General features: G+C 43.6%; 1 protein-coding gene across 4 annotated transcripts in view; it reads right to left on the bottom strand.

Moving 5' to 3' along the window:
* The window catches only part of COL17A1 (collagen type XVII alpha 1 chain), a 51,117-nt gene extending 35,325 nt beyond the window's left edge, over nucleotides 1–15,792 (bottom strand). For 2 of the 4 annotated variants that reach the window (XM_082408250.1, XM_082408247.1), the window contains exons 1-7: nucleotides 15,293–15,710; nucleotides 8,079–8,141; nucleotides 6,135–6,179; nucleotides 5,006–5,110; nucleotides 3,893–4,027; nucleotides 1,881–1,928; nucleotides 925–960 (exon numbers count right to left, since the gene is read on the bottom strand). In XM_082408250.1, the coding sequence (XP_082264376.1) occupies nucleotides 925–960; nucleotides 1,881–1,928; nucleotides 3,893–4,027; nucleotides 5,006–5,110; nucleotides 6,135–6,179; nucleotides 8,079–8,130 (421 nt within the window). In that variant the 5' untranslated portion in view covers nucleotides 8,131–8,141; nucleotides 15,293–15,710. The other 2 variants (XM_082408248.1, XM_082408249.1) reach the window with 2 other exon arrangements.
* Between the last annotated feature and the right edge of the window lie 3,914 nt (nucleotides 15,793–19,706).

Raw genomic sequence — 19,706 nt, forward strand, 5'->3', positions numbered from 1 at the left:
GTGCTTAGAAAGAGGTGTCTTCTCCCCATCCCCCAGCCTGCCCACAGCTAACCTCCCAGGCGCCTGGAGCAGAAACGCCAGGCTGAGCCCCGAGACTCCATCACAATCGGCAATGACCAGCCCCTTTCACAGGGCCCACTCCGCATTGCCAGAACCAAGCCGCTCTCCTGCCTCCAGGGTTTCTCAAGCAATAGCAAGACAATTCTAAAGCCTGTAGTGTTTCCTTAGCCATTCTGGCCTCTTTAGGGCAGAAAGTGGGTGATTTAACATTATTAGCTTCAGGTGGAGTATGGGCATCTATCGGACTATCAGCCTAAAGTTGTAGGTGGTCGGTATGTGCCTAACTTTCCAGTTACCGATACAACCAGGCCCCTGGGAAGTTTAGACTGGTCATTGAGAACTCCCAGGGCCTGTGAAGAATTCTGCCTTCAATACAGCCCTCACGCTCCTTGCCACCCTCATCGGATATATCAAGGGCAGCTTTCTCCAGGACACATTCTCTCCTGGGGCCTTATCTACAGGCAGTTGTGGAGAGTGCAAAACTCTCATGGAGCCCTTTGTCCCCTGGAACAATGAGAAAGAAGGGCTTGTGCTCATTTTTTGCTGCATAAAGGCAATTACAGCACATCTTGTTAAAGTCACCCAGGAGACTAGGTGCGAAACCAGATGTGACGCCAGCACCTTCAGACAATCCACAGCAACGCAAACCACTCCATGTACTTGCTAGGTCGCTGTCAAAATCTACCCTTCCCACCCTCTTGGAGCCAGCGGAAGGTGCCCAGATGCTGCAGGCTCCTTGAGGGTAGAAGCCATGGCTTATTCATTCTTTACACCTCACATTTCCTGGCTCACAGCTGGACACACGTTAGCAGCTCAGAAAATACTGGTTGAATGAACTGAACTGAATCCAGCAATAGAGCTCACCTCGTGTTTGGCTCCGTCCTCTGGTTGAAGAAGACGCTGAGAAACAAAAGAAAGTAATATTAGGCATATATAAGAGGTGGCATGCTGAATATCTGTGACGTGGAGGAAGACCTATCTGGGTGGGAGGAGGAAGTTGTTTTCATAGTGCATTTATATCCAGATAGAAGCCTTAATGTATGGTGGGTGCTTAATAAACGACGCCCACATAGCCAAAGGGCAGAGAAAGTTTTGTAAGCCTCAGTGCATTTAGGGTGTTCAGTTGGCAAATGAATGTGAAGTTGGCTCACACTTAGTGTTAACTAAGGAAACTGTTTGGGAGAATGATCCATTTGGACTGGCTGACCACACTGATCAAATGTATCAAAAGACTGCCAGGTCTTTCCCTTTCCAGGTCTTTTGTTAGAGGCTGCCTTCGTTTTCCCACTGTATGCAAATAAATAAATGAAATTATAATCACTGTAAAATCAATGATCATATCATAAATTCATATGCACAGTGAGAAGCCAAGAATGTGGACTAAAGATTTAAGGTCATGTGAAGATACAGCCTAGGGTTTCATTTGGTTAAAATGTGTCCCTTTGAGACTGCTTTGGAGGAGGTGCTGGGATTTTGACATTTGCGCATTCTAAGCCCTGCTTCCCCATGCAGGGAGGTCTCTGTGGGTCCTGTGGAAGGAAAAATCCTATGACTGTTGCCTGGCCTGAGGGCTTATCTGTCCAAGCCTGAGCCTTGTATGAATAACTTGCCATTTCACAAGCAAAGACTTATGACAGCAAACTAGTGTGGCTGACAGTCCCCTTGAGATGCTTCAGGATAAAGAGCAGGGAAAAGAGGTCAGCAGAGGTCAAACTCCTCTAGAAGAATCCACTTAACTCATCATGTTAACTCATGATGTTCCCCTCCATCCCCGCCAGGCATGTTTGACCATTTCTTCAGAAAAGAAGGATAGGACATACCGAATTCCTTCCGCGGGTATTCAGGGGAAGAGTTGCCGCTGGAGCTCCCTGGAGAGAGGACGAAACACTTAGTACAAATGGCCCCTTAAGCCCAAACAGCTTCCGAGAGAGTGGGTCCTTTCTGAACCTCTGCAGCCTGGATGTTCAGCGCCAGATTTAAACATGATTCGCCCCGTGGATGTGCTTGTGGCACTTCCTTCTGGTCACTGATCTACTTTGGTGGGAGGCAAGGTTTGAGCAAAGGAGAGCAGGAAGTTTTCGTTTCCTTTTTGTTTTCACGTCCTCGACTGCATTTGCCCTATGCAGTGCTGACGCCAGGGACCCGGCTCTGATCAAATGAACGTGCTGTCAGCACCAGGGGTTCTCTGACTCCATGCAGCTCGTTCCAGATGTGGGCCTTGTTAAATGAAGAGACAAGCCCACGTGCCGGCAGAGCAGCAGGAAGCACTGTGGTGACCCCATCCACCTGGCCTAGATTTGGGGCTCTCCCTACCCCTGGCAGCCGTGGGTCAAAATCATTTACTGGGTTACCCATCCTTAATCTTGCTTCTCCATCATTGGTACCCATATCCATTCACTCTTAGACCCATTTGCCGCCTGGCTTGTCTATTTTCCACTAAAACTGCTTCTGCAGATCACCAGGAACTCCAGTAACCTTAGGAGCAGGACCCAGATGTCTTCCTCTCGCCTTCTCCTTCTTGATCATGAGTTTCCTCTCTCTCTCTCTCTCTGTGACTTCAATGGCATCGCCATTGACTCCTCCTCCTTTCTGTGATCGGGCTCTTCTTTCTCCATCTTCCCCCAACTTTATCTTTCTATGCTCCCTTCTGCTTTTAAACTCTTTCCTTGGCCAACTCCTTCAGTTTTCCAACCTTTACTAACAACTCTTTGGGAATAACCCCAAACCGGGTGTCCTGCCTTGACTTCTTCCCTTAGTTCAAGTCCTATGTGTCCCACTGCCTGCTTGGTACCCCCACCAGAAAGCTGTGCCAGCAGCTCTACTTTAGGACAAAATAACTGAACTCATCCACTGGGAGGCCTCCACCTGGCTTCCCTGCTTCAGTCGTTGGCACCACAATGAACCCAACCACCTGTGTCTGAAATCTCAGTGGAATCACTGACTCTTTTTTCTCCCTTCCCCCCAAAATTGAATAATTGACAAACCTATCAATTCCAGCTCTGCAACACCTTTCACTCCAGGTCCTCCTGTCCGCTCCCATTGCTACCACCGCAGTCCCGGCCAAGGTTCCCCTCCCCGGGCTACTGATCACCTCCTAACTTGTCACCGTGTTCAGCCTCTTCCCGCCCTATTCGTCCTGAGCACGGCAACCAGAGTTCCAGTCCGGGACCACAGATATAATGGACGCTTTTGCTCAGAAATCTCTGTGGCTCCTCATTGCGTGCAGAATAAAGCCCAAACATCTTGGCCTAGCACCGAATCGGAGTCTTTCCCTCTCTCTTCACACAAGTACCACTGCTGCTTGCTGCCTGAGCCCTGGGCTCCTGTCTTCGCCGTGCTGCTGCTCGGGTAAAAGCTCTCCATCGGGTAAAAGTCTTACACATCATGAAGGCCCAGCTCACATGCCACCTCCCACATAGCATCTCCCCTGAAGACCCATCTGGAAATGATAATCCCCTTCTACTTTACATTATAGTTTTTTTTATCTGTCATCTTAACTTGTCTATTAGATTCTAGGCCCTTTGGAGACAAGACCCAGGTCTGATTCATTCAAGCACCCATCAAGGCATTCTGCACGGCATTAAACGCCTGGTAGATAACTGATAAAATACCAGTTGAAAAAGTGACTAAATGGATAAATGAATAAATGAGGGGTGGATAAATCAACAAAATCCCCAGCTAACCTGAGTCCATAAAAGAACCGAAACAAGAGTGGAAAGAAAGGTGGGAAGGCCCAGGTGAAGACAGGTGGCCGAGGCTTCAGTCTTCAAAGGATGAGAGAAGTTACTGAGGGAAGAGAGTAGTTCTCTCTCAAAGTCTGTGGGACCGGTACCTTCGTATGTTCCATGGCGGGTGACGTGAGTTTTTCTCTCAAAGGTCGAGCCTGGTGAGTTGGGCAGAGTGGAGGCCAACTCACCAGGGGCCCTCCTGTAACTGGAGGTAGAGGCGTTGCCTCGTGTGCTCCCACCTACAAGAGGGGAAAAAGCACAGACCCTCAGAGCACTACACAGATTGACATACGGTTACACTAAGTGCACGCAGACTGCTCCTAATAAAGGAGGGCCCTATGGAGGGGCTAGAGGACTTCAGGAGAGCACGTCGAAAGGATCCACCTCAGCATTCCCGCGGCTGCTCAGAAATGGGAGATGGAATTATTGCTACTGGAAGGTAGGGAGGTCCTTTATGTCTGTGGCCAAAGTGCACGGAAATGGAGAAGCGGGATGTTTCTTGGGGACCTGGCCTGCAATCGTAGCGCACTGCTGGGTAGACCAGAATACAACCCCACGTGGAAGTATTCCTCGAGAGGTAAGGGCAGGTGCTGCACTTGGTCAGCCCAGCTGTTTGCCTGTCTTGGGTCTTTTCTTTAGTGTCATTCCAAGATTTTAAAAATGGCTTCAGAGGTAGTGTGTGTGTGTGTGTGTGTGTGTGTGTTTTCCCTGCTTTGTTTTGTTTCAGTTTGAAAGCTACCATGAAAGAATGTTTCTTTGGGAACAACTGGGCCTGTGTTGGATGCTTGCCCAGTGGAAACGCACAAAGTATGGGTTCATACGTCACCAGATTTCCTTAGCACAGTAACTCAATCATTAAGTTTCTTTTGTTGTTGTTAATTCAAATTGTAAACCCTCAGACATGCACACCCTTTTCTAAAAGAGATGGCTTAAAGAGAGTAATTCAGTGGGAAAGGAGTCAACTCCCCAGGAAGCCTTCGTAATTAATTATTGTTATTTATACTGGGGGACAGAATGATAACTGATTTCATTTTAAGCAGGCTTCAAATGTGGATAATTCAAAAGTCTCACCTTTGGGGGGATGTGTGTCCTTTACACAGCTCTTTGGGGTATTTGGAATGGGTGACAAACAGTGGTAATGGTCTCCCTCCGTGCAGGACTCCCTCTCTCCCTGTCCATCTGCCCTTCCCCCAGCCCTCGCACCAGCAGGCACTTACTTGAGTTTATGTAGCCGCTGCGGCCATGCATCAGGCTCTGTTTCTCCTGCCGGCTCCCTCCACCAAGAGAGCCTGTTTTAGCGTAGCCGTTGCTGGTGCCCCCTTCTGCGGAAAGGAGGAGCAGGTGACAATTTACAAGTGGAGTCAGGACAGAGGGTTTCCTCGTTCCCTGCCCCTCGGAAGCCTTCCCTGGCTTCTCACCCACGAGGCTCTTGGTTTGGGGCCCCTTTCCCACCTGCACTGCACGATACATGCTGCCATGCTCTCGGTTTGTTTGTTTTTGATACAAATGTCAAGAGCAAATATTCTACCCAATTTACAAAGAAAGTTCCCTGGGTGGAGCATAGCAGGTTGCTGATTAGGAAAATTTAAATATTTGAAAAGTCAGCAAGTGATGACGACGCCTTGAGGCCAAGGCCTGGGTTGGGCTTGCTTTTTTGGAATGCCTGGTCGGTACCCTGGACATGGCAGCCACTGGAAGTGTTGGAGGGATGAGTGAGAGCTCTGGGTTGCTGGTGTTTCACCTGGCATCCCATCATGCTCCAACCTCGTGTGTGGATGGAAGGATCTCCCCACTCCCCACACTGAGCCAGGCTTCCCGAGAGGTACAGGGCTAGTTTGAGGGCTCAGATCTCCATTATAGAATCCACTAACCCTAACAACCTTCCGAGAAAAAAGTGAATTCACACAGAAGCCTGGCTGTGGTTCCCTCCTCCCACCCCAGGTCCAGGCTGGATAAGATTTCTGAAATTTTAGTGTCTAGATCAGGCAAACGTATAGAGACAGAAAGTAGATTTGTGGTTTTCAGGGGCTGGGGAGAAGGGAATGGGAATGGGAGTGACTGCTAATGGCCGTGGAGGTTTTTTCTGAGTGATGGAAATGTTCTAAAATTAGATTGTTGCAAAGGGGCTGCATGACTCTGTACATAAACTAACAACCATTGAATTATACACTTTGAACTGGTGGATTTTGTGGGATATAAGGTAATTTCAATACAGCTGTTTAAAAACAAAGATTTCAGATATATTGGACTTGCTCAACGGGAGAGTGAGTACCCATCGAAAAGGTTACATGTGGAGCCCTTCACACAGGCCTTACTGAGAAGAAAGCTCTCAAGATGGTCACTTACTTGGTGGTAAGGACGTAAGTCTTGTAGTTATCATTTCCGTGATAACTAGAAAAAGACAAAGAAAAGATGAGATCTTAAGTAATGTACTGAAATCTCTGTACTTTGGCAAGGTCTCACATCATTCATAGGTTCGGCACATTAAATTAGGTTCAATATAGACTTTTATACACTTGTGCTTTAAAGTATTTGATCTCACCCACTGTAAAAGCAAATAGGTGCAATAACAATAGGGCTTAATGTACCTGGAAAATAGGTTTATATCCCTTTGGTACCAAAAGTAGTTACCCACTGATTTGAACAATGAGTTGTCTTGCATTAATGTCTCTCATATAACAATTATATCTAGTCCAGGCCTGGATTTGCCTTTGAAGGAGGGTCAGGCCCTCAAGTCACTCTCTTTCTCTGCACTGTCCCTTCTAAATGGTCACCCAGTCCAGCTGAGGCCAGCATGTCATCCTGGCTGATAACACTGTGATGCGAATAATTACCTTGAACCTCTTTATGAATTTGGGGGTGTCTCTAGGACATCATAATTCATTCTAAAATCTTCAGGGCCACCCCTGAGTGTGAGGAGGTATAGGAAGGAAGGGGGTCGGTAAGTCACATTTGGTGCTTGGACAAATGAACATCCAAGACAGACCTGAAGAACCAGTCCCTTTGCCTCCCGAAATTGAGAAGACTCCAAGTGATGGTGAGTCTACAGAGGTCACAAAAGCTTCTGGTGTTTTTTAAAAACACCAATTAGAAGAAAGACCTCTTGCCTTCCTGAATCACTCTCTCCTCTACAGCAGCATGGGGAGGTGAGTAGATTCCCGAAACCATAACTGGGCCAATTCGGTGCTCTAACTGTGACCATCACCAACCACTACCTCCCTCTGGGTTGGACATCAAGGAGCACCTATCTAGCTAAGGTCGCTGGTTTCTAAAAGCACCCTTCTCATGCACACGCCCAAGCATATTCATACGCGTGTTGTGTATGCACATATGGTTGGTGAAAGAAGAAAAGGATGAGGAAGATGGTGGGGCATCACTTTGTGCTGCTGGCAACTGCTGCATCCCACACCGGTCTTACTGCGCCCACCCCTCACCCTTTCCTTCTTCACCCTGCGTGATCCTATTAGTTTGGTTGTCTTAGCAGCAACATGGGGTTATGAATGGAGCGGAAGCAGCATTCCATGCATAAAAGGAAATGGTTTTTCAGACTAAAATGGCAGCTTGATTTGAATAATAGTCCTTGAGCTTTCACTAAACCTCTCATTGTGTGGACCTTTGGGATTCTATCACACATAAAAATAAATTCTTTCTTAAGCTAAAGTTCCAAGTCTGTGGAGCCAGAATTTTTTATTGGCAATATATGAAAGTCACAGGATAAATGAAAGAGTTAGAGCTGCTAAGGGGATATTTTAAATGTCTCTGAGTTTATTAGTTGGGCAGTTTCACAAAAGAAATGTGTCTGTTTTCAGTTTTCAGTGTAGGCTGCAACTGTGACACCAGTGTGATTCCAACTTTGTCCCTGCAATAATGGGGATATTATTCTTTTGGATTTCTGTTGCCCTGTATCCCTAAAAAAGAACACGGTTAAATAAGCTGTTGCAAATTCATTCAACAGGATATTATGAAACCATTAAAAATGCTGGTCATAAAAACGGTAACATAGAAATGGTGGTTTTCATCCTTGAAGAAAAAGCAGAACACATTTTGATTACAAGTGTGTTAAAAAAATCAACAAAAGACTTCTTATAGGAAGAAATAGTCTATTTAGGAAAACATTTAAAATGATACAGTGGGGAAAAAAAGCAAAAAGAAAAAGCTAAGAAAAAAACTAAAAACAAAAACATAAGAAATAGAAAAAAAGATACAGTAGTTGTGGTAGAATTAGGAATAAATTATTTACTCTTTCCAAAAATTTTTTTACTTTTATAATGACACATATCATGCTCTTACTTCTTTCAGTGACTTCAGTGCCATCTCGTTTGTTCTTCTTGGTTACATCCATACCATCGCCACCTACGGAAAAAGCCAGAAACCATGAATAACCATGTCTATGACCATCACTTTTCATAAGTATAGGTCCCTACTATTCAAGCTGAGAACCAAAACTTGATTCCTAGAATTCAAAGCATAATTCTTTCGTGTGTATATTTTTTAACAAGAGTCATTCCCACTTCCTGTATCAGTGAGAGAGTAATTTAATAGTTCCACCTTGGATTCTACTCCGTTGTATTGGGATTTTTTTTTTTTAATTGAATGGAGACACCATAATTTATCTCATTCCCCACTGATAAAGATTTAAGTTGCGTTCAACTTTATTTAACTTTTTATAATGGAAAATATATACAAACAGGGAGAATAGGACAATGAATATCCCTGTTCCCATAATCCAGCCACAACAATAAAAAATTCATAACCTCTGTTTTTTTTAAATTTAAATAATTTATTTATACAGCAGGTTCTTATTAGTCATCCATTTTATACACATCAGTGTATACATGTCAATCCCAATCGCCCAATACATCCCACCACCACCCCCCACCCCTGCCGCTTTCCCCACTTGGTGTCCGTACATTTTTTCTCTACTTCTGTGTCTCAATTTCTGCTCTGCAAACTGGTTCATCTGTACCACTTTCTAGGTTCCACATATACGCATTAATATACGATATTTGTTTTTCTCTTTCTGTCTTACTTCACTCTTTATGACAGTCTCTAGATCCATCCATCTCTCTACAAATGACCCAATTTCATTCCTTTTTATGGCTGAGTAATATTCCATTGTATATATGTACCACACCTTCTTTATCCATTCGTCTGTTGATGGGCATTTAGGTTGCTTCCATGTCCTGGCTATTGTAAATAGTGCTGCAATGCACATTGGGGTGCATGTGTCTTTTTGAATTATGGTTTTCTCTGGGTATATGCCCAGTAGTGGGATTGCTGGGTCATATGGTACTTCTATTTTTAGTTTCTTAAGGAACCTCCATACTGTTCTCCATAGTGGCTGTCTCAATTTACATTCCCACCAACAGTGCAAGAGGGTTCCCTTTTCTCCACAACCTCTCCAGCATTTGTTGTTTGTAGATGTTCTGATGATGCCCATTCTAACTGGTGTGAGGTGATACCTCATTGTAGTTTTGATTTGCATTTCTCTAATAATTAGTGATGTTGAGCAGCTTTTCATGTGCTTCTTGGCCATCTGTATATCTTCTTTGGAGAAATGTCTATTTAGGTCTTCTGCCCATTTTTGGATTGGGTTATTTGTTTTTTTAATATTGAGCTGCATGAGCTGTTTATATATTTTGGAGATTAATCCTTTGCCCGTTGATTCGTTTGCAAATATTTTCTCCCATTCTGAGGGCTGTCTTTTCGTCTTCTTTGTAGTTTCCTTTGCTGTGCAAAAGCTTTTAAGTTTCATTAGGTCCCATTTGTTTATTTTTGTTTTTATTTCCATTACTGTAGGAGGTGGATCAAAAAATATCTTGCTGTGATTTATGTCAAAGAGTGTTCTTCCTATGTTTTCCTCTAAGAGTTCTATAGTGCCCAGTCTTACATTTAGGTCTCTAATCCATTTTGAGTTTATTTTTGTGTATGGTGTTAGGGAGTGTTCTAATTTCATTCTTTTACATGTAGCTGTCCAGTTTTCCCAGCACCACTTATTGAAGAGACTGTCTTTTCTCCATTGTATATCCTTGCCTCCTTTGTCATAGATTAGTTGACCATAGGTGCGTGGGTTTTTCTCTGGGCTTTCTATCCTGTTCCATTGATCTATATTTCTGTTTTTGTGCCAGTACCATATTGTCTTGATTATTGTAGCTTTGTAGTATAGTCTGAAGTCAGGGAGTCTGATTCCTCCAACTCCGTTTTTTTCCCTCAAGACTGCTTTGGCTATTCGGGGTCTTTTGTGTCTCCATACAAATTTTAAGATTTTTTTGTTCTAGTCCCGTAAAAAATGCCATTGGTAATTTGATAAGGATTGCATTGAATCTGTAGATTGCTTTGGGTAGTATAGTCGTTTTCACAATATTGATTCTTCCAATCCAAGAACATGGTATATCTCTCCATCTATTTGTATCAGCTTTAATTTCTTTCATCAGTGTCTTATAGTTTTTTGCATACAGGTCTTTTGTCTCCTTAGGTAGGTTTATTCCTAGGTATTTTATTTTTTTTGTTGCAGTGGTAAATGGCAGTGTTTCCTTAATTTCTTTCAGATTTTTCATCATTAGTGTATAGGAATGCAAGAGATTTCTGTGCATTAATTTTGTACCCTGCAACTTTACCAAATTCATTGGTTAGCTCTAGTAGTTTTCTGGTGGCATCTTTAGGATTCTCTATGTATAGTATCATGTCATCTGCAAACAGTGACAGCTTTACTTCTTCTTTTCCGATTTGGATTCCTTTTATTTCTTTGTCTTCTCTGATTGCCATGGCTAGGACTTCCAAAACTATGTTGAATAATAGTGATTTGATTCCTAGAATTCAAACTTGAATTCAAAACTTGATTCCTAGAATTCGAAGCATAATTCTTTCATGTGTATATTTTTTTAATGAGTAATTCCCACTTCTTGTATCAGTGAGAGAGTAATTTAATAGTTCCACCTTGGATTCTATTCCTTTGTATTGGAATCTGTTTCTTTTTAAGGTCTAATTGAGCAGGCTGCCCCCTGCTGAATGTTAAAGGTCTTACATAGAAGATCTGGTGCCCTGACTATAAAACTTCCGCTTTTTGCCCAAGTAATACATAGCTGAAGGAAATCTGTCAAAGCACATGGTACTTTCAACTAATTCATTTTGATGTATCCCATAATGTTCAGTGCTCTATATGGAGCTTTACGAATACAAGACATTCATGCTTCATTATTTAGAGTTCAGATGTGAGAATGATGTTTGATGGATTCAAATCAGGATAAAAATCATAATGGTCATACTTGCGTGGAACTTTACACTTCTTACAACATGAAACTTTCTCTTTGTAACACACCAGCCCTACTATGCTTATTTACAGACACAAGTAGTGAAAACATGAAGAAAATCAGTGTAAAATCTATTGAAATACATAGGAAAATATTTGTACATGTCATCTATGTTCTCCCTTCACTCTTACTCTGTGTTCTGGGTAGAAGAATCATTGAGATCTTGTCTGCTGTGTCCTGAAGCCTGGATGAGATGAGGCAAGGCTGACTTAAGGGGTGGGGCCGGGCTGGGGGGGTGGGGGAGGAGCGTGATTCAGGCTTGAACACACAGGAGACCATGGCAAGGATCCCTGACCAACTGGGTGCGTTTGGCTGTAGTTCCCAGTCTCAGGCTCTGCAGGGACTTGAAATCTGGCTTTCCCTGTGGTTTCCTCCCAGCCCCCCAACCTTCCCTTCCTCCTAGTTTATTTTTTGGATGCAGTTCAAATTGGATTCTAGAATTCTGGAGCAAGCTACTTCTGCCCAGGACAACCCTTTCTTGAACGCTTTTAGTCTTTTTCTCCTGCCTGGTGACCTTAGGGTCTACTTATCAATTAGGTGCAATGGGCACAATGCCTAGCCCCGTCACACTTTCAGGGACCCACAAAAATGTTTGAACTTCTTTTTATAATTGAAAGGAAAAATGAACACAATCCAACCTGGATTATATTCTTTCAATGCAGGTTTTTTTGTTTTTTTGTTGTTGTTGTTGTCATTGCTTGTTTTTTTCCTGGAGGCAGGACATCCACAAAGGCAAAATTATCTAGGGCCGACAGAAGTCCAAGTGCAGCCCTGGGTGACTTTCCCACTGAAAATCAAGACCGCACAAGACCAACTGGTCAACTACCCAGGGAAATTCACCAAGATCTACTCACTTAGCATCAGGGCCTGACTGAATGTGCCAACTTTTTGCTCGTCAGAGTTTTTTAAATGCAGCAAGGAATGAGGCATCGTGGAAAAACTCCTGGCTGCATCTGAGAAGACACAGTTCTTTGCAGGTATGTTTCCCAGAGCCAAAGAGCAGGGGCTCCATAAGCAATTTAACAATGGAGTCCAGCCTCATTAGAGGGCCAAACCTAGCCTGTGACTGTCTGCATTCCAGCTATTACCTGTATGACTTATGTCACACCAACCTACCTACAACCTGACATGCTCTCTGAAATCCTTTGTTTAAGCATTAATTGCCTTTGGTACCTCTGAAATCCCTCTCCTTTCCCCCCCCCCCCCCCATTGGTCATTAGCTGTGAAGCAGGAGGTATTTTGGAGATCAAACGTTCAAATGCCCCTGGCTGCTGGTGGGGAGCCACCTAGGATGGCACCTGAATTGATATGCAATCTTATCCTGAAAGGAACTGTTTATAACAATCCGTGGAAACTTTAACTTCCCACAAGTTATTGCTTACTATGATCCTTTAATGAAAGTTGCTGCCGGCAGCTATAAATTTGGGTTTGGCTGGGTTGTTTCCACTTGTAGCCATCAAGGCAGACAGCTCCACTCCATTTAAGAGTCTCAGCGTCTAGGCAGCAAAACTGGCAAGTGTTTTCTTGCTCTTTCTGTACCCAGAGATATAACAGACATTTCTAGGTATCCCCCATCTTTTTCTTAGGTCCCAATGATGAAGCCTTAAGATCTGCAGCAAAAAGCCAAGAGTTCCCTAACTTCCAGAAGGCGTGAGGAGACAGCCTGCTAAGAAATCAGATGCCCCCCTCCAGGGCCTGGGGGCTCTTCACTGACTGGTGCTCTGGGATAGAAGGCCCCCTAGGTGGGTGCAGGTAAGATTGGTTCTTGCCTCTCTCTCAGCCTGCAGCCCCTAAATGGCTGCATCCCATGGCCTTAACACAATGATTTCTTGGGCCTGAAATACACAGGACGGAGCTCTGCTGACTTGGCCAAAGCTCTTTCCCAGATTGATAGTCTGAAATGGCAGAGATGTTTTGGGAGGTGGATTCCTTTAAACCAAAGGTAGGAGGAAGCTTTCTGTGAGTTATCAAAGGAAAATGATGGGTTGAGGCACAAATCTGGACAGGGATCATCCCATGGGGCCTATAGTTTTCCCACAGGACTTCCTTTTCAAATATTTTAAGTGCCGATAGTTTTAAAAAGTGTAACTTAAGGGAAAAGAAAGTTACATGCCCAGGCACGTGTCTGAGCCTGCCTCTTCCAGCGGTGCTCATCCGTACACCTTCCTCCAAAAGCACTACTTAATGGAAGCACAGTCAAGTAGCATAATTTTAAACTTCTTGGATGTTTGAGCCACTTAACTAGAACCGAGGATAAGCAGGTTATTCAAGTTCTTAATTCCAAAATTATGTTAATTTCCATCCGTAGTTCTAAGGGGCTGCTTTGTGGCTATTTCATACTTAATGTTCTTTTGAAGATGTAAAAATGATCCTGTGTCATTTTCTTATGTAAGAAAACACAATTCAAAATCATTTTTCTACTTTTATGAGGTTTTTTCCTTTCCCCTTCATTTAAATGATGTCACATCCACCTAAAACTATTCCATTGAGGATGGGGTGTAACCTAGGCACAAACCGCTGATACCAACAGAAAACCATCTCACTGACCTTCTTATTATAACAACTCATGAAACACTTGGTCTTTGACACAAAGAAGGGAATAGAGAAGCTAAGTGTTTTTCTACTTTCCAATCTCTGCATACTTTACATTGTAAAACAAAGCAACAACGAAATAATCAAAGTGTGGGTAAACCACCCACTAGCTATTGCTCTGTTAACAGAGGAGGGGCAAGCAGTTTGCAGGGGGTATGAATACCCATGCCCTAGAGTTAACTGTTTCAGAGGCTTCTGTCTCCACGCCGCCCCACCCCCATGCCTCCCCAGCAACGGGTCTCCAGCTTGCTGCATTTGGCATCCTCCGTTTTCATAACCCAGGGGTGAGCGGGCTTGGGCCCTGGCTTTGTGATCATGCCGCTTGTTTCGAGCCATGTTTGGTTAAATCCTGCCTCCGCTAACAATGGCAAATAAGCCAAACCAGACAGATGCAAACTTCTTTTGGTCAGGCATAATTTAAGAATGTGGTTAGTCCTTAGGTCAAATGGGTTTCACCAATCTGGGTTTCTATCCAAGCTTGAAGCAGGACTCCTTGCTTTAACTGCCCCCATGTAAACTCTGATCAGATTTGTGTGAGCGTTTTGAAGGGGCTGAGAATAAAGCAAGCCCCCTCTGATTCTCGGAAGGGCTCCATGGGGGGCTGGACATGTGCTTTAGGTTAGTTCCGACTTTGATCTGTGGCTTAGCTCTAAGAGAAAGCATGTGGGTGTAAGAAGAAACAATTCTCCTTTCCAAATAAATTTCTTTAAAAAACCTCACTCACTACATTTTATGAACAGAACAAATCCAACTCTTAAGGCTACTAATTGACTGCTTCTCAAAAGAAGTGAGGTGCCAGAGGCTTTGCCTACACTTCAAAAAGTAAAGTGGTAATTTGTCAGTTACCAGTTAATGTGGTCCAGTGAGATACCTAAACTGGTAATTCTCACCCCAAAATGAATTTCTTTTGGCCCAAATTGGCCAGTAAAAGTAAGACAGATTTTTTTTTTTCTTGTTCCAAGTTTGCCTTCAGGAAGTTCCTGGATTAATTATATCATTTCAGATAATCCACTTTACTTTAGATTCGGGGCAGTAATTGTCAAGTGTGATATACAGCAGTGTCCACCCAGCCCCTTGAGCTTTATCAGAACCTGCCAGCACAGACACCTGGGCAGCACTTTGGTTCTTAGTTCTCAGGGGCTGCTTCTAGAAGCCCCAACTCACCTACACTTTAACTTCACCTCTGAGCTGCCCTCTGCTGTCAAGGGGAGAGAGGGGAAGTAGAGGAGGGTGGGGAGAGAGAAACTGATTGAGAGAGAAGGAGTTATAAACTCATCATATTCTAAATAAAACAATTTAACACAAGTCTTTTTACAATACTGAAAACAATACCAAAGAAATCTGGCCACTGGCGCTCACTTTATCTTAACTGGCCTTTTTCTTCACTGACAAAACTTTCTTGTTGTTCCTTTAAAAGACCTACCCTAAAAATAGAACACATAAGCCAAAGTAATCATTTATGATCAATTAATCACTTCAAGCATAACACTAGAAACTAAATAATGTCATCTCAGATTCTCTGACAAACATTGAAGTTCTCAGTGGCAAACCTCAAATTAAAATCTCACAAGAAGAGAAAACAGTCAAATTCCTATTACTTACCTAGTTTGAGGTGTTGAAGGAATCAGAAACAACTTTGAGTAAATGCCCCCTCTCTCCTTCTTCCCCTGACGTTTTCTTCTAGACGTTTGCTGTTCCCACTTTTTTTTATCCAGACCCAGCCAAGGTGTGTTAGAGCTGAGTGATCTTTCAAAAATGTTCACTTCTTCTCTTGCCCTTGTTTCTTTCAGTTCTTTGCTTCCAAACAAGTCCTGACAAAGGTGTGTCAGGGTTTACAGTGTGACTCCACCCTTCCAATTATCTGACACTTGCCGGATTAAAAAATATCCGCCTCCAGGATCAAACTTTACAGGAGGCAGAAACCTTCTCCAGTTTAGGCGGATCAATCATTTATGGGCCATGGGGAAAAGGGAGCAACTGTTCAGAATAAAGGAAATGACATCGACATCTTATTGCTCCTCCTTACCTTCTACAGCCAGAGAGCTGCCACAACCTGGTATTCCCCTCGCTCGCTGCCATGGGAATAGTCAAAATCACCATGTGCATGACTCATGGTGTAGCCAGGCATGTAGGGGCCTGTGGTCAAGGTCTGAGCCTGAGCCCTAGAAAAACTGTGAAGTTGACAGGATTTATATTCAAGACCTGTTTCCCCTATATATACCTTTTCCCTCTTTCCCCCATTCTGACCCAACCCAGGTCAATCTCACCTGGAGGAAACAGTGGGTGAACTAATTCAGAGTAAGATGTTAATGATTGAAAATATAGAGCAATTGGTGGCATAGGGTTCATTTTTTTAAAGTAACCAGGTATAGTAATGCTGCGTCTAAGGAGTGATGTGAGTGACAGGATTTTAGGCATTTAGCCACCTAGTAATGGAGAGAGATACTGTTGGGGAGGGTTAAGGAAGTTCTCGCCCCTCAATTCAGCACCCACGTAGTCTCTACGCAGGCAAAGACATGTGTGGACTCCCAGAGGCCCTGTAACTCCAGGTACATTTCATGGGGCCATTAGACTTTTCTAAGAGGGCCAATTTGCACCAATCTAGAAAGTTCTCATGAGCACCTGGATAGCATCTGGCTTTCTGGGGCCCCTGAACACTAACTTGAGGGACTTCCCTGGCAGTCCAGTGGTTAAGACTTCACCTTCCAATGCAGGGGGTGCAGGTTCGATCCCTGGTTGGGGAGCTAAGATTCCACATGCCTCTGGGCCAAAAGAACAAAACATAAAACAGAAACAATATTGTAACAAGTTCAATAAAGACTTTAAATATGGTCCACATCCCTCCACAGCTCCCCCCCAAAAAAGACTAATTTGAGACTCCTGGTGTTGGGAATATGGGAAGTCTGACCCTAGAACGCACGCAGGTGGTTCTTTGGAACCATAGCATCTTCTTGGGACCCAATGCCAGGTTTGGATTCCCTGTTCTGAGGCATTATTCCAAGATCCTGGAGGGGAGCTGAGGGATTCCTGTAGCATAGTGCCCATGCATGTCTACACTGTGCTATTGCGGGTACTCACACTGCATGGGAGGGTAGCAGACCACTAAGCACCCCTTGTGGGATTCTCACTCCTAAGCTCCCAATATTTCTGCATTGAAGTCACTCATTTCAGACTCTTTCAATGGTCTAGAATGTGACACTTATGGGGTTCTTGTTTTCTGGGATGTTCCTGCCTTCCCTAAATAAATATTTACTCAACATGTCTGCTGTTAATCTCACAGAGCATTGAAGAATCTGGAAGAGGGAGAGCTTTCAGCCTGAAATGAACATAACCCTGCCTCATTTATTCACTTATTCATTAACTCATGAATTAAACAAAGATATATTGGCTTATTGCCTCCTGCTTGGAGCCAGACATTGAACTGAGAATTTGGTGGTGAAATATAGACATATTCTCAGTCCTTATGGAGTTCAGAGTCTAGTGGAGGAAGATAGGCCTTAAATGTATTAGTCTGCTAGGGCTGCTGTAACAAAATACTACTGGTTTTGTTAAAAGCCAGAAATAACAAGTCCAAATGGAGTCATTTGCCCCCACAAGAGCAAAGCAAGACTTAATTGCAATTCCAACCTCTCCCAGGAATGGAACCTTTAAGTAGACAATCCGAAATTTCCTGATCAGCACTTAGTGAGGTGATCTGCATAATAAGACCCCTGCTGTTCCCTTCCCCCACAAAATGATAACCTGGCCTGAAACAATTCTTTCTTGTCTTTTGCTATTAACATCCTTGCCCAACCCTCCTTCTGCCTAAAAACCTGCCATTTTGTACAACCCCTTGGAGAGCCCTTCTATTTATTGGACAGGATACTGACTGATTCATGAATCCTTGAACAAAGCCAATTAGACCTTCAAATTTACTTGGTCAAATTTTGTTTTTTAACAGATTGGTGGCAGTAGTGGGATCCAAAGTGAACTTCCGATGGCTTTCAGAACATTCAGGCATGGTACCCCGTGAACAATTTTGAGTTCACTGCCTTTCTCACTGTTTCTGAGGGAGGTTGGCGAGTTTCTCTGTGGTTAGCTCTGCTTTTTTTGCATCCAAGCTCCCAATCTAATTGACTTTCCTCTACAGGACAGGTCAGCTTGAGCTTGTAGATGATTCTACCCAGAGCCCAACTGAGCTGGCGGATGCTTCTGCCTACAGCCCAGCCCCTAACTTTTCAGACCACAATTCCCAGAATTGGGAAAACGCAGCCCTTAGCTCTGTCCCTGGATTCCACATTGGACACTGCTGATAGTTTGGTCTGCAGTTCTCTGTTTGTTTGGAATCCTTCTCCAGGTTTCATGTTGGGAGGTGCTGCGGACAGCTGGAGCTCTCCATAGGTGTGGAATTAGACTACAGTCCCCACTCTTTGGGGTTTGCTGGTCCAATCCTTTCCCCAATCCAAGGTTCCATGGGAATTGGTGGGGTGTGCACAGGGCCATCTTCTGGCCAGGACACAGTAACATCTCTTACTTACTGCTAATACATTAAGGTGTTTGTCTTGTTTTGTGCAGCTAAAGGCTATTGCTAAGTGGGTACCTGGAAAACCAAAAGAAACCCCTGTGGGGTTTGTCCCCAGATCCCCAGATTCCATGTTGGGAACTGTTGGTGGCAGCTCTAGTTCCCCATTTATTTGGAATCATTCTGCAGTCCCCATTTTTTGGGACCTGCAGGTTCAGTTCTTTCTTCACTCCCCAGATTATGTGTATGGCTCTAAGAAACCCAAAGGCCTAGCTAAAGAAATGGGATTCTTTATATCCAAAGAGTTGTGTGTGTCACCTTCTGGCATACTTGCTTACTTTGTGTTTAAAAACTATAGTCCTGGAAGTTGAAGATCTCTAACAAGATGGCAAGATTTTATTAAAAACAATCTAGAATTACAACAGTCATTATGAGGAAAATTCCAAAAAGATAAGTTCATTTAAAAAGTGCACTTAAAAGCAAGAGCTCCTAAATCAAACAGAATTGAATACCTATTTTAATTAGCATGATGAAGCCTCCAAAAGTTTTTGAAATTTCAAAATAGTTTCATTGAAAGATTGGTTGTACAGTCAGTGCTCGCGTGTGCACTCTGTGCATGCCCAGTGCAGGGCCCTTTACATATAGCTCTTCATTTCATCACCACAACCCATTAGGGAGGGATTATGATCCTCATGAAAGCCTGTAGCCTGTTAAGAGGCATTGCTGATATTCAAAGCCAGTTCTCTTTCCAAAGCCCATGTTCTTATTCACCTGGAGATGCTGCCACAGCATCTCTTCCCTAACCCTATTAGTTTTTGCTGCTGTCTACTTCTGTCCCAATTATTCGTTCACTCATGCATTATATATCAAATAGCTATGAGATTCTTAATATGCGCCCTGCCCTGTGCTAGATGCTCTCAATACAGCAGGGAAATCAATGCGTTTCTTCCATTCATGGAACTTACAGTCAATCAGAGGAAACTGAGAATTACTAATCATCATCATCAAACAGTATTTATTAAGTACCTAGAAAGTGCAGTCTCTGTCATTTTTGCAGCAATGCTTTACTTTGGTGATATCACCTTCACTTTACACGTAAGGAAACGGGTTCAGATACATTTGGCAATTGGTTCTGATTTCAGTCAGCTGTAAAGTGTCTGATCTGGGATGCCAGCCTTGGCCTGCAGAATGTTCTGTTGCCTCCTCATGACATCACCCTGCCTCATTACTATGCCTCTTGATTCTTCAATGAATTTCTCATCAGGAACTTAAGTCCCTGTGCCACCATCTTTTGCATTTTTTTGCCGCTACCATGTTGTTACTTTCCCTCTAAGTCACTTCTCTGTCAGAATCTCCCACAGATGGGATCATTTTTGCACAAAGTAATGTGTTCAAAGTAATGTGCTAATACTGTCTCTAACAGCCTCATCTCCCATGAGAAACACATATGCACATGCACGCACACACACACACACACACACTTTAGCCATGGCGCATGTATTAAATGAACTAAAA

Source organism: Balaenoptera borealis (genome assembly GCF_965194805.1).
Source record: "Balaenoptera borealis genome assembly, chromosome: 10".
NCBI lineage: Eukaryota > Metazoa > Chordata > Mammalia > Artiodactyla > Balaenopteridae > Balaenoptera > Balaenoptera borealis.